At 43.1% G+C, this 15322-nt stretch overlaps 2 protein-coding genes across 2 annotated transcripts in view; one reads left to right on the forward strand and one right to left on the reverse strand.

Moving 5' to 3' along the window:
- MAIP1 (matrix AAA peptidase interacting protein 1) overlaps positions 1-15322 on the forward strand; it is a 155930-nt gene that overhangs the window by 79540 nt on the left and 61068 nt on the right. The gene's annotated exons all lie outside the window — the stretch shown is intronic.
- LOC146857945 (uncharacterized) lies at positions 13594-14682 on the reverse strand. Its single transcript, XM_085646755.1, has one exon. It carries the CDS (start codon positions 14680-14682, stop codon positions 13594-13596), a length of 1089 nt encoding a protein of 362 aa, XP_085502881.1.

Here is a 15322-nt window from a genome sequence, read left to right on the forward strand (position 1 = left end):
AGAGTCTTACAATCAACTAAATGTATACAAACATTCACACACATTCATACAAGAAAATATAGTACATACACACAGAATCCTGCTTTTCCCGAGAACAGCGAACAATCTGCTCCACTACAGAATTATAACACACATCAACCAAGCAGCTTACTTCTACCCAGTTTCTCAAACAAGCTCAGAGAATACCTATTACTTCTCCCGCGATAAGCTTTAACGGCGAACCTTACGGATCCCTGGGACTTAAAACCAGAGTTTCACAGATAACCTTCACTACCATACTCACTCCTTATATACCAGAAATATCTCTAATAGTAACATAACAATGTCACTGATTCCGAACTCAGACAATGTGAATTTTCCTGCATACATACAGGACCAACAATCCCGTCTTTCCCGAGAGCAGCATATACTTCCCTCTGCCCTACTACGGAACTGCTACTAGCTCCCAAATTCCAGAAGCACTACATATAACTCAACATGACGACTCCAACATATAGTATTAGTACATATACCAACATCAATCAATAATCAATAATCAATAAGCTTAATGTACAAGCAATCTAATCAGATCAAGACAATCATCAATAACCATCATCACTCTGCTTCCAGGAACTTGATGCAGATTGGGGTGTACAAAATCTCCCTACTTCCACGGATAAAGTAATTTCACAGTTACACGCTCATACACTCACCATACACTAGGGCCCATTTCACTAACATACACTCTAATACTCTACCAGCATTGAACCTGTGGAAAGAAACCTTCATAAACTCCTAAACCCCACACCTACACCGAGGTCGATAAGACCTAGCTATTGCAATTGTCATAATCTAAACAATCTATACATTAATAATCAAATAGAGTACTCAATAATTGACAAGGAATAATCACCAACACCGTATTTAAAATTATGATTCTTTATCTAAAATTAGTCAAAAGAAATTAATCAGAATAAATCATTTTCTCATAATTACCTATTCTAGCTAAATGTCAGAATGGGTCATCAGGACAAGTCTCTCAGTAGAAATCTCCCAAGTCACCGTCTTCACAGCATCGATCCTCACCAACGCAGGTTTGGGAAGAAAAATGGCAAAGTGGCAAAACGCAATGACGCAAACCCTCTCTAGTCTAGTATATTTATAATAATTCAGACAAAAGAAAGAAACATTTAATATTACTTCATCCGCCGAACCGCTGAGCAGAGCGAGAAGGAAAGGATGTAGCATCGCTACATTTGGAAAAATCTCCGCTCAGAAAAAGTCACAAAAATAAAAAGACAGAACAGGAACTAAATATTAAATGTATCTTCTCAACTTCCACACATTTCCTCTGGTGAGCTCAGAGTTTAGAGTCTTTCTTTAAAGCTCCTTTGTTTTCCAAGGCTGCCAAGGCTGTCCCAATGCATCTGGAGACTTGCCCAGATCTGCTGCTGTCCTCACGGAAAGTTTTAACCAGGCAAGGACTGTGGACAGATGACTCGCATCCATATTCAGCAAGGCCTTTTCCATCACAAATTCTCACTCGAAACCTGGCTTCAAAAGTCAGCCATCTTTGATTAGGCCACAATAGACCATCTTAATTAAAAGAGACAAAACAACGTTACCACAGCATAGTGATTGAACAGTGTTAACCCCACTAATACCCTTATGTGTATGTAATTATCTAGCTTTAGCAACAAAAAAAAGCATTAATTCAAAAGCGTTTCGTGCTTAAAATAAACAGCACTCAGCAACGTTTAAACATGTAAACATGCACATTATTATTAGTTAGCACACATATGCATTCCCACGTGTAATTCTCTCTTGTTAAAACACACATGTTGATCAGTATAAAAAACACTTACACAAAACAAATAATTAATAATTAATAATTAGTAGATTAAATTATGACAAATAGACAAACCAGAACTTCAAAACCCTATAGATTTCATTTAGAAAATCCTGCTCCAGCAACCGCACTACTCTGTGTTGTTCCCTTGTTGTCACCTGGTAGTCAAATGTGGGGTGAGCGTGTATAGACCAACTCCAGCACTCGCCGTCGTTGAGTGCCAACTGCTGTGCAGGAAACTGAGAGACTGGGATTGGTGTAGTGGTGCACAGCTTGTTTGTTGCGACAGTGGTGGTCAAGTAGTCAATGAGTCCTGATGTATAGTAAATCTTTTTATTTTCCAAGAAATAGTTTGCCAGCCAACGCGTTTCGTTCAAGGATTGAACTTCTTCAGGGCTGTAAGTTATAATGAGAACATATAAGGGTGTGCACAAAATAAAACATGTGCACGTGTGTATTGAGTACGTTTAGTGACACAGAGGTGAGCACGGAAAAGGAACAGTGATGAGTGGGAAGGGGGAAGTGTTTTGGAAGAGGGAATGGAGGGTCTAGTAAAGAAGTAACAGGTATATACTGAATGAGCAGTGAATAAAAGAGAGAAACGGGAAGAAGTTGTGAAAGGAACTGGAACCAGAGAGTGGTCGCGAATAGAGTGCACTATTGCAGATTCCTGGTCATAGGACAATGGTGCAAATACACTAAGGCATGAAAATATCGCAAAGACACTAAGAACATCATGACTGTAAATCACATGCATGAAGACATAATCTCCGTGGAGCTCGTAAATCAGGAGACGCAAATAGATCCAATATGAGTGCCGTGTCTACACGGCATTAAATGTTGAGAAACATACTAAATAATAAACAATAAAATATAATGAAAAATAATATTAAGATGCCGTATCTGTATAAGACAACGTGCCCGGCCTAGCAACATATATATACTAAATGAGCCGTAAGTGGAAGGAACCGGAAGAGGTGGTGAGACGGGATAAAAGCGAGAGTGGTGGTGAAGAGTAGTGCGCTACTGGTACAATTATTCATTCAAATCGATACTGTCTTGTCTATATAAGTAGTTGCCCCCCGTCACGCCATGGTACCGCTATCAAAAACGGATGAAGTTTTAGCGCTAGGATGTGATGAGTGTGAAAAGTGGTGATATCTTACCATTCTGATCCAACAAGAATGCTCATTCATGGTACGTACATGCACCTTATTTCCAATTCTATGTACAGCAGCCATGGGAGGGCCAGCGGCTTAGAGTCAGATTTCACCACTTTTTACACTCATCACATCCTAGCGCTAAAACTTCATCCGTTTTTGATAGCGGTACCATGGCGTGACGGGGGGCAACTACTTATATAGACAAGACAGTATCGATTTGAATGAATAATTGTACCATTTTGTGCTATGTAGACCACATATCCTGGTTTAGAAACACCTTGTATCTTGTGACTTGGGATTTTATCGTTTTTATTTTAGAACGTATGCTTTTTACAGCCATAATGTTTGCATTGATCTTGCGGCATTTTTATGCCCTCTTTGTACTTGCAATATCATCCTGCAACCAGGAACCAGTAATAGCGCACTACTCTTCACCACCACTCTTGCTTTTATCCCGTCTCACCACCTCTTCCGGTTCCTTCCACTTACGGCTCATTTAGTATGTATATGTTGCTAGGCCGGGCACGTTGTCTCATACAGATACGGCATCTTAATATTATTTTTCATTATATTTTATTGTTTATTATTTAGTATGTTTCTCAACATTTAATGCCGCGTAGACACGACACTCATATTGGATCTATTCGCGTCTCCTGATTTAGGAGCTCCACGGAGATTATGTCTTCATGCATGTGATTTACAGTCATGATGATGTTAGTGTCTTTGCGATATTTTCATGCCTTAGTGTATTTGCACCATTGTCCCATGACCAGCAATCTGCAATAGTGCACTCTATTCGCGACCACTCTGGCTCCAGTTCCTTTCACAACTTCTTCCAGTTTCTCTCTTTTATTCACTGCTCATTCAGTATATACCTGTTACTTCTTTACTAGACCCTTCCTTCCCTCTTCCAAAACACTTCCCGCTTCCCACTCATCACTGTTCCTTTTCCGTACTCACCTCTGTGTCACTAAACGTACGCAATACACACGTGCACATGTTTTATTTTGTGCACATCCTTATATGTTCTCATTATAACTTACAGCCCTGAAGAAGTTCAATCCTTGAACGAAAAGCGTTGGCTGGCAAACTATTTCTTGGAAAATAAAAAGATTTACTATACATCAGGACTCATTGACTACTTGACCACCACTGTCGCAACAAACAAGCTGTGCACCACTCCACCAATCCCAGTCTCTGGATAGAAATGTCTTTTGTCTCCCTTTGAAGTATATCGAGGACAGGCTGTGGGTCTGACCGCACATGTCCACTGGAGCTCCTTTCAACTCGTGATGGAGATCATTGTAAATGTTCTGAAGAAGCTTGCTGCAGGTCTGGTAAACGTGTTTACAAGGGTTGTGTAGATGTTTACTTTATGAAAAAGCTGTGCTCTGCAAATGGTACACTTCTCTCAAGGCACAGATTAGGAAAATAATTTGCAAAGATGTAGATGTATTTGGGACTGAGTGCATTTGAAAAACAGCACTGTTAGTTGTGTAGCTCCGATGTGTTGCAAGTGATTGTTTTGCACTGCCTAAATGGTAGGCAGAGGGCTGAGCGTCTCTCCCCAAAAACGTACGGGTCACTGCTGGTTTAAGTTCTGACATGGACAACGATGTCCATGCAAATATCTAGGGTTTTGGTAGCATCTAGTACGTGATTGGTTAGTTTTTTCTACTGTGCACTACACGAATAAGAAATATTTGTTACTGTTCCAATTTTAAAACTATGGTTGCACCACTAACAAAGGAATGATTGATTGACTAAGGCAACAGTATATCCTTTTATATAGTAATATAGTGCCTAGAGCTTATCTCATGCACACAAGCTCTGATTAATTTAATCTCACAATTCGCAGGTTCAAACTGCCCAAATAGCCAAGCCACAAATAAGTGCTTCCCTAGAGCATAGTACTTATTGGTGTGCAATTTCCATCTATTTCTCATGTGCATCACCCAGAATGGGAAACTATACCAACGTGCATATAATTAATCAATTCCCAGGTCCACAAACTGGAATTTCAAAGTTGTACACACTTTGAAACCACAATTTGTATCAGGTTGTACCTAACACAAATCACAGGTGCAAAGTCCTGCTTCGTGCCCATTTAAGATTTTGTGCCCAATGTGCTTATGGCAGAAATAATGTATGGCATTTGAAAAAATCGACTACATAAAGACTACACCTATATTGGCCTTTACAAACAAAATCTTTAAACTATACCTTTATATGCACTCCAAGATATGGACATATGTGATTCTTTCAGAATCGCAGAAAATTCCATTGTTCATTTGGGCAAGCTGCCCAAGGTGCAGCTTTCAGGCATACGTCTGTACATGTCATGTAACCTTTTTTTTTTTGTAGGCCTTTCACCAGTGCAGAAGTTTACCCTCAGTACAATCTGCATTGGAAACACTTTTTTTAATCTATATAGGGGAAACATTTCTCCTTGTGGCGAAACCTACTCTGAACTAAAATGATCACCGTGAATCTGCTCCAGTGTCTATAGTCCTATATTTGAATTAAATAGATAACTCTTTTTTTTTATTTCAGTCATTTATTCGTATTTAGGATAGATTACGAAATACAGGCTATTTCAAGAAGAAAAGTACATAGCATTCATGCTCATTAAGGCATTTTGAGACACCAACTGTTATGTCATGTCATGTTATTTGAGTTTGAGGCGCACACAGATACTCCATGGAGTGTCCCGGCGTGAGCCTGGAGAGGGAGAAGCGGCAAAGGTTAAACAAAAAGATGAGTCTTCAATTTTTTTTTAATAGATGAAAGTCTTGAGTACTGCGGAGAGCTAGAGTAAGAGTTCTAAGCGGTAGCAGTCTGACAGCAAGTGAACTGCCCCCCACTCTTGTAAGCCGGGAGCAAGGAATGTGGGCCAGAAGCTAGGAAGATGAACGGAGAAGTCTGGTGGGGGTGTAGAACAGGAAAAGCTTCCGTAAGTAGGTGGGGGCACAGGCATGCAGTGCATGATCGGCCGGGGTCAGGGTTTTAAACTTGACTCGTTCGGCCACAGGCAGCCAATGGAGTGAGCGCAGATGCTGTCTGACGCTGCTTCTCATTGGGATGTTAAAAGCAAGTCTCACGGCAGCATTTTGGACAACATGTAGTTTATTGAGAAGGTAGCCCAGCAAGCCGACATACAAAGCATTAGCGTAGTCGATCCGAGAGAGTATAAGGGCCCGAGTCACGGTTTCCTTAGCTGCTCTGGGGAGAAGCGGGAGAAATTTCCTAAGAGTTTTGAGTATTCCAAAGCAATTCCAGCTAACTTCTTAATCTGGGCGGTAAAGGAAAGATTCTCCTCGAACCATACTCCAAGATTCTTAGCGGGTTGCCCCGTTGAGGCGGCCATGAGAAATTCTGCTGGCCATAAGGTTTCTCTAAACTGAGGCGAATAAGTCCCGTAGAGGAGAATTTCTGAATTGTCCTCGTTGCGTTTGGGCTGTGCCATTGAACGAATGTTGACAGACAATTTGTGGCCACGGGACGTGGAACCCTCTGATTTTCCCCAGGTAAACAGGAGCTGGGTGTCATCAGCGTATGCTATAATTTTGGCTACCAACTCTTCAGCCCAGTAAATCAGAGAGGTGACATAAAGATTTAAAAGAAGGGTCTCAAAGAGGACCCGTGAGGCACCCAAGTAGACACCTCCTGATGTAAGGAGGAAAATGGGGGGAGCCAAACATGTTGAGTATGCCCCTTTAAAAAGGATTTCAGCCAACTCAGGGCAGCACCTGAGATCCCCAAGTCCGCGAGGCAGGTAAGCAGCCGAGCGTGGGGGACGGTATCAAATGCTGTCGAGAGGTCCAACAAAATGAGAGCTGACTTGCCGCCCGAATCCAGACACTCCCAAATAGCTTTCGAGATTTCCACCAAGGCCTACTCAGTGCTATAGGAGGCTCTGAACCAGGATTGAGCTGGTTGAAGTAGGCCAGCACCCTCGACAAAGTCGGTAAGTTGTTTGTTGACCACTTTTTCGCAAGCTTTCACCATGATATGGAGAAGGGAGATAGGGCGGTAATTAACTGGGCTCAGCGGATCCAATGAAGGTTTTTTTTAAAGGGGCAGAATCTTGGCCTGCTTCCATACTGAGGAAACATGGGCCTCCTGAAGGGACAAATTGATGAGTTTGTTGGCTTCAGGGTTCAATATCTCTGCGACCAAGGTCAAAAGTCTGGCTGCACAGGGATCAGTTAGGGAGCCTGACTTCAAGGCCTTAAGGAACCTCAGTGACTCAGAAAAATCAATCGGTGAAAAAGCCGTCAGTGAGGGAGACTCCACATGTGGCACCTCTGGGGGCGGGGGCCTGACCATAGAATGATTGCCTAGAGTAAAGGACGCCTGGATAGAGCTAATTTTATCAAAAAAATTGAGAGTGCCTCGCACCAAGCGTTGGACGAGGGAAGTGTGATGGATACAGCTCTAGGGCCCATGAAGCACTGGACAATAGAAAACATTTCTTTAGAATTGTTCCTGGCTAGATCAATACGATCTGCATAGTAAAGGCTTTGGGTCTGAGCCATAGAGGCATAATACAACTTCTGGGCTTTCCTAAGGTTAAGCTTCGCCATGGGGCAATATTCAAGCGCCATTGACGTTCTAATTTTTTGCAGTGTTGTTTCTGTAATTTAAGCTCATGCGAAAACTATGGCTTAGAAAGGGAATCCCTGGATAGTTTAGCAGGGGCCGTAGGAGAAAAACGGTCCACCGCCCTCTTGATCCAGCTGGAGAAGCTCTCAAGAGCAACCTCCAAATCATCGGATGGAGCTGGTTTGGACTCAGCTAGAGCACAGCTGAACGTTAATGGGTCAATTTTGGCAAAGGCCCGGCCTTGACCAGCACGGCTTGGGGGAATATTGACGTCCGGGACCCAGGAGAAGTGTGACAAAAAGTGATCGGACCAAGGCACCGGTAGAGGATTCTCCACCTCTTAATGGGGAAGTTGGAACAAATAGGATCAAGGATATTTGCGCTACTGAGTGCGTTGGTGCCCTGACCCATTGAGTAAGCTGGGCAAGGTTGAGAGAATCGACGAATTCCCTGGTAGCCCCAACATCATCTTTATCCAAATGAATATTAAGATCTCCCAGAAAGAGGGAGTGCGTGAACCGCAAAGTGCGGGGAATAATAACATCCGCCAAGTTTTTGAGAAAAGGCCCAGGGGGCTTATAGACCAATGTTCCACCCAGCGAGGCGTGAGGGAGATAGTGATACTGAAATGAAGGACTTAACCCACTCCTAACTGAGAAGACTCCTCGCAGCGGAAGGCCCACTTGTCCCTATAGATGACCGCAACACCACCACCCCTCCTGACTTTGCGGTCCGCCCCGGGAGATCTTGTATCCCGTGGGTATCACCATCTTGATAATGGGGTTTGAAGAATCATTGAGCCACGTCTCGGTAATGAATAATAGATTGACCTGTTTATCGGAAAGTAGATCAAAGATATCCTAGTGGTGTCTGCCTAGTGATCGAGTGTTAATTAATGCTGCTTTAAACTTGGGCCCCTTCCCACTGCCACTGGATATGGTCCAAGAGTGCTGGGATGCTTCCAAGCCTAGGCGTAGATCAAAAGTACATTTATTAGACACTCTAACACCTCCCACCTGCTAGACTGGAGGCAAGGGCGTGGGCGAAGTGAAAGGAGATCATTGCGGCTGTAGGCTCGAGGGGCAGTATGGTCCAGTGGAAGATGGGCAGCATGGCTGGCGCTGGCCGTTTCCGGGACGCTGATGGGCACACACAGCCTTGCCTTGGGTGCGCCAGCGGCGCGCCCCTGATGCGTGTCTGCGCAGCGTGCATTTTAATGGGGAAGCCGCTCCGACAACTAGAGTGCACACTGAGCGAAAATGGCGTCTTTAGTTGACAAGTGGGGAAATCAGGAAGTGGCTGCCGGACTGGCCTCTCTGGTCCAGGTAAAAGAATTAGCATAATGTCCAAACCCCAACAACACAATCGTATATTGCAGGATTTTGACCATAAAAATCATCAGAGGTACAATAAAATTAATTAAAAAAGAATAGCAGCAGTAATGTACAAATTTGCAAAACGTTACCACGAGCAACCCCTCAAGGCACTGGCTTCCGCCTAGCGTGCATTTTAATGGGGAAACCGTTCCGACAACTAGAGTGCGCACTAAGCGAAAATGGCATCTCTAGTTGTCGAGTGCAGGAAATCAGGAAGTGGCTGCCGGCCCGGACTTCCCGGTCCAGGTAAAAGAATTATCAGACAAAAGAAAGAAAGAAAGCGCGAGAGAGAGAGAGAGAGAGAGAGAGAGAGAAAATATAAGAATTAAGGGGTACAGATATATAATATAATGGTTTCTGCAATTCCTGTGTATAAACTCATCTCTAATTTCTTTATAATAGGCGACTTGTCACACACCTAGTCATCTATTATAAAGAAATGTCAGAACTCAACTGTAATAACTCGTTATAGTTGAGGTGTGGCATCACAACGCCTGCTGCCAGAGCTAGCAGGCGAGAGGAAAGTCAAGTCAGCTCACAGAACATAATTAAAGCAGCTGTTTAAGGTAGGAAAACAAAAATGATTGCTTTTATTTCTTCTGCTCCTTTTTTTTTCTAGCTATACAGTGATAAGCAGACAGGCAACACGTTTAAGTTAGAATCTTAATGCATGTTTCAACATATTCTGAGCTACAGCGCCTTTTTTTGAAAACGGATTTGTACTAAACTGATTCTAATGTCTTCTTGTAACAAATATGCAACTAATTTCTTCCTGTTTAATTTTGGAACTATTCTTCATGTTTGCAAACATTCTTTCTTTTCATATGAGTGAGCTACCACCAATGAAATAAGTGGTTTGTGGGAAAAGTGATGGTGTGACCATTGGAAGGAATAAAGTACCCCTTGCCGTACATGATAAGGATATTGAAAGTCATGGCCTTACAAAATAACTCGGCTCTCGGCCCCCTATCTCTATAGGCAGTGGCGACTGGCAACATTAATTGATGTTGCTGGAGGGGCACGCACCATAAACGCTGCCTGCTGCCGGGCACTTCAAACTGATGCTCCTCTTTCCACGCCGATTCTGGGGGTGACGAGGAGCAGGAAGGAAAGGGGTGGATTTCCCTCCTTGTGCAACACGAATCCAACCAGTCCTGGAGCAGCAGAGCAGCTCCAGGATTGGTTGGAGCAGGCTGACCCAGCTCTCATTTTGAGGCTGGGGGTTTGTTCCAGGGGATTTATGCATTATTTTTACACACTATTTTTAGTAGGGACTTGAACACAATCAGCTTCATACACTATCTCCGTGGGGACATGAACATCAATATAAAACACACTATCATTGTGGGGACTTGAAAATCACTACAATAACACACTATCACTGTGGGCACTTGAGCATTCCTGTAATTACACACAACCTTTGTTTGGACTTGAACATCCTTAACTTCACACTTACAGTATGGGTATTTAAGCTTTGTCTTTACACAATATTTCAGTGAAGACTTTAATACAATTATCTACCCACGCGGTCTCTGTGGGGACTTGAACATCACTATGATACCACATTAACTCCACAGGGACATGAGCATCACTAAAATGCCACACAATCTTTGTGGGGGCTTAAAATCTCAATATTAACACACTAATTCTGTGGGGACTTGAACATCACTATATAACATACCATCTCTGTGGGGACTTGAGCATTCCTATAATTACACACAACCTCTGTGTGGACGTGACCATCATTAGCTTCACACTCTTTATAATGGAATTTAAGCTTTTAATGTACACACTATTTCAATAGAGACTTGAACAAAATCATCTTCACACACTATCTCTGTGGGGACTTGACCATCACTATAATAACACACTATCTTTATGGGGACTTGAAAAAACACTATAATAACAAACTATGGGGCTTATTTGAAAAAACACTATAATAACAAACTATGGGGCTTATTTACAAGGGTCATGTCTCTGCTCAGTTGGCTTTTAAAGCCAAAAAAACAGAGATAAAAATATTGCCCTATTTACAAGAGGTTGCTAACATGCATCAGCGCATGTTAGCACCCTTTTTTCCGACGCCTCCCTTTGCATCTCTAATGAGATGCAAAGTGGGCGTCACTGGGCAGTACAACCATGTAAATATCGCTGATGTGCACATCGCGATACTTAAATTTTAGCATACGTTAGTTTCGGGCAAAAAACGCTATTTTCGCCGAAAACTTACGTGTGCTAAAATCATGACTAACCCATACCTTACATGTGGGATGGATTCTTGCATTAGGACCACATGGTCGTATCAACAAGCATAGCGCGTTTTGCAGGGAACTTCGCTGGAAAACCAGCGATGTTCCCTGCAAAACGGTGATTACCCCGCTATTGCTGGAATTTATATCGCCATTGAGCTAGGTGTTGTAAAAACAGCACAAGGACTATAAATTCCAGCGATAGACGGCGATAAATATAAAAGCGCTAAGCAAGCTTTGCGGTATTTATCGCCGTCTGTTTTAAATATGCCCCTATCTTTGTGGGGACTTAAAAAAACACTAAGAACACACTATATTTGTGGGGACTTGAACATCTCTATAATAACACACTATGTTTGTGTATATTGTTGATAAAATAAACATTTAGCCATGTGCCTTTGACTGTATTCAATCACAAATATTATTATGGACTAGGTCCCCACAAGGATGGTTCTGTGCGCACGATTAAATAATATATTTGCAAATTTGAAGCAGGATCCTGTATCATGATTTTTTTCTTAACATTTTTCTGTTATTAGTATATTTTAAAAACCTTGGGAAAGGTTAGTCCCCACAAGGCAGGTATTCACACATAGTCCTCACAAGGATGGTAATTATCTCTCTATCTCTCTATGTTATAGTTTGGACATAGTTTCCATTGGAAAAGCTTTTTTTGATTTGCCAATATCCTTGGCGCCGTTTGATGAATCTTCTCAAAATTAATGGGCCGCCCTTGTCAGCTCCTGTCTTGAAAGTTTTGGGATCATTTGTCAAGCGGGGACCGAGAAAAAACAGGGATCACAAAACGCGTTTTCTCCATATTAATTTTCATAGGAACTGTTGTTGCGGTTACAGCCCTAACTTCTCCCGGAATTACACCAATTTTGGCAGTGAGGTAGCTCTTGGTCCAGAGTGCACTCTTTGCGTTAAATGGTGTATATCCATTCAGTAGTTCCTGAGAAATAAAAAATATCGATATCTGGTGACTGAGGAGAATTCTGATTGGCTGCCAACACTTCAAACCAAGATGCCCCCGGGGAGGCCAGGTCCCGGGGGCAATCCAAATTTATGTTCCAGGCCCCGGGGACTGCCACATTCCTGGGGCTTTGCACATAATGTGCGGGGGCATGTGCCCCCCCCCCCCCCCCCCAGCCCCGGGGATTGCCACCTCCCCAGGACATTTCTTATTATGGGGCAAGGGGCCTCGCGGGCCCCCCCAAGCGCTGGGGACCTCCACCTCCTGGGGGCTATTATAAATGCAACATGTGGGGGCTTGTATTGCCTTGCCCACTTGCGTAATCTAAACTTGCGCACACCACTTACTTACACAGAAGCTCCAACACTCCTCTGGAGGTAAAATGAGCTTTATTAGTTATGTATACAAGGGCAATAAGTCACTGAAGCTAGTAAGTTCTTAGGCACCAAGTGAACGGCAATAAATAATGAATACACCACACTATACATATACATATATATATATATATATATATATATATTGTAATACATACAAATATGAGATCTTGGACATAGGTTTATAAACAGTTAATGTACAAAGCACCTCACCAGATGCGTCTGCACTGGAGTCTTCAACATCCCTGGCCAAGCACCGAAAACACCAAGTCAGGAACCCTGTAGAGACTGAGGCACAGGAAGTAATCTCTCCGGGCACCAAAGTCGTCCCGCGAGTGCGTCCACTCCAAGACTGAATTCCTGAGCTCCACCCCACAGACACCGATTTTATAGTTAAATCAACACGTTCGAGAACCCTCTAGCAGGCGTTCTCGCCCATCTATCCATCATAGGTGCTGCCCGCATCTCTGCGTCAGATGCACCCATACAGACCTGGCCAGATTCTGCTTGGGTGCGCCGAGGCAAAAGACATTCCTTTCCCCTTTGTCTTGCCTTGGAGAGCCTTGCACAGCGCATCCTCCCTCTGTCCTAGACATAAGCATAGAATGCACAAAATCAAGCTCAAGGTACAAAATAACCTCACGAGGTATGTCTTGCACCGGCTCGTACTGGTTTACGTGAAAAACATGTTTATGTTACTGCTGAAGTGTAACTACAGATCAAAGCAGCACAAAATGGAAATGCAGTGCAACAAAATGGAGGATCAGAGCATCACATGGAATCGAGGTCAACATGCAGTTTAGCACGTGTAAAATGGCAAATGCAGTACATTCCACCCCTTGACCCTCAATTCACCCTTCATACCCCATTGGCCTAAATACCATGGATCTGGGACGAAGAAGGGAGAGAAGATTAGGAATGCATTGAATACAACAACATAGTGAGATAAAAATGCAAATAATCACTATAATAATACCCAAGATATAACAAAGCTGTCCAAAATTAGGTAGCCACCCAAACAATCAATCCCACCATCCTTGATCAACGTTTTGGGTAACCCCTTTCACTAAATCTTTTAACGCATTAATATGCGCATGGATAGATGTAGAATGATCAGATAAATTGAAACAACCGAGTCCATCAAAGTCCTCGCAACCATGGTTGTGTTTCAACAACAAATAGTCCACAGCTGCCCTATTCTGCAAAACAGCTTTTCTCATTCCTTGAACATCTAATAACAAGTCAGCTAAAGCGGCAGAAGTATGATTGAGATTTTTCACAATTAAACAGGCAAGCTTAGCAATAGTTCTTGCATTATAAACAGACAGTCCTGGCACTCCTACAATGGAAATAGCCAAACTGGTATACTCTGCTCTAGAAAGCAAGTCAATATTGGAGTCACAATCCTCAGGTAATTGAACAGCGGCTCTAGAAGAGCGAATGTGTGTGACAGAATGCATAGGAAAAAGCATAAGACTTAAACGTGATAAGGCACAAGGTCCTCCAGTTATATTAGCTGGTATGTAAGTGTATGAAATATTGCCGCACGACAACAGCCATCCCTTAGATAACTTCACATGGTTAACATGGCTAGCGGTTAATGCTGTATGATTACAGACCATATAATTGGTAACGTTACTGCAAAATCTGTCATGTCGTGACTGACATAATGTTTGTTGATCAGTGGTCAATTGTGTGCTTTTCTCTAGTTTCAATTGGCCACACTTGCCAATTTTGGCAGGGTCACAAGTTAGTTGATAGCAAACGTCTCCAGTAGTGATGTTGTAGGTAACAATACTCGTCATGTTCCTCCAGAGGTTATCTGTAAACTCCGGGCAAAAACGACAGTACTCATAAAGACTCAGATGTGTTTGAACATCAGTTTCCTCCACTACCCCATCAAAGTTAGTTTGGTTGAAGATGTGCAGAAGCACATGTGCAGGGGTAGGTACGGCAACAAGACAAGTGGATATCATATCAGCTGTACTCTGAAGATTTCTCATACAGAAGTGGGAAGTGTTCAGCACATTCCCGGCCAAGTAGGTCCAGATGTTATCCAGTTGCTGATACAATGCTGTCATCCGACTCGGGCGGTTGATCCCCTTCGGCATCCCCGGGCCCTCCCGGAACCCTCCGGACACGCCCAAACACAGACCACACAGAGCAAGCATCCCAGCGGCAAGCCATACTGTGATCTAGAAACAGAAAACAAACTGGTATATAACATTTTTCAGCAGGTACGTTTTCCCACTTTTCCTGTCCGGGTCTCATGATGACAAGGATATTATCCTTTCCCTTAGCGATTAATTCTGCAGGTTCAGGAGGTTTGTTTAGGGACTCTACCCATACTTTCGCCCCTGGGTTCTTGTCAGTAGATCCGAACCCGCCCTTTCCTCGCACAGTTAGAAGGGATGGGGCCGTCCCCTTCATGACATTTCCTCCATAAACCGGTATGATGATCATTTGGGCAACTCGGTCACCGGGTTGCACAACCAGATCATTGTCTCCACTGTTTAATAGAATAACTTTGATCTCCCCCTGGTAATCGGCATCGACCACCCCTCCCAAAACCTGGATGCCTTTAAGGGCAAGCCCAGATCGAGGGGTGATCAGTCCGAAATGCTCTGGGGGAATTTGAACTCCAATTCCTGTCTCAATCAAGGTAATGTCTCGTGGTTGCAATCGATAGAGTTTCAGGGCATGTAAATCAAGACCTGCAGCCTCTGGTGTGGCACGATATGAGCTAAAGCT

The sequence above is a fragment of the Triturus cristatus genome, chromosome 3_2, assembly GCF_964204655.1.
Source record: "Triturus cristatus chromosome 3_2, aTriCri1.1, whole genome shotgun sequence".
In the NCBI taxonomy this organism is placed as follows: domain Eukaryota; kingdom Metazoa; phylum Chordata; class Amphibia; order Caudata; family Salamandridae; genus Triturus; species Triturus cristatus.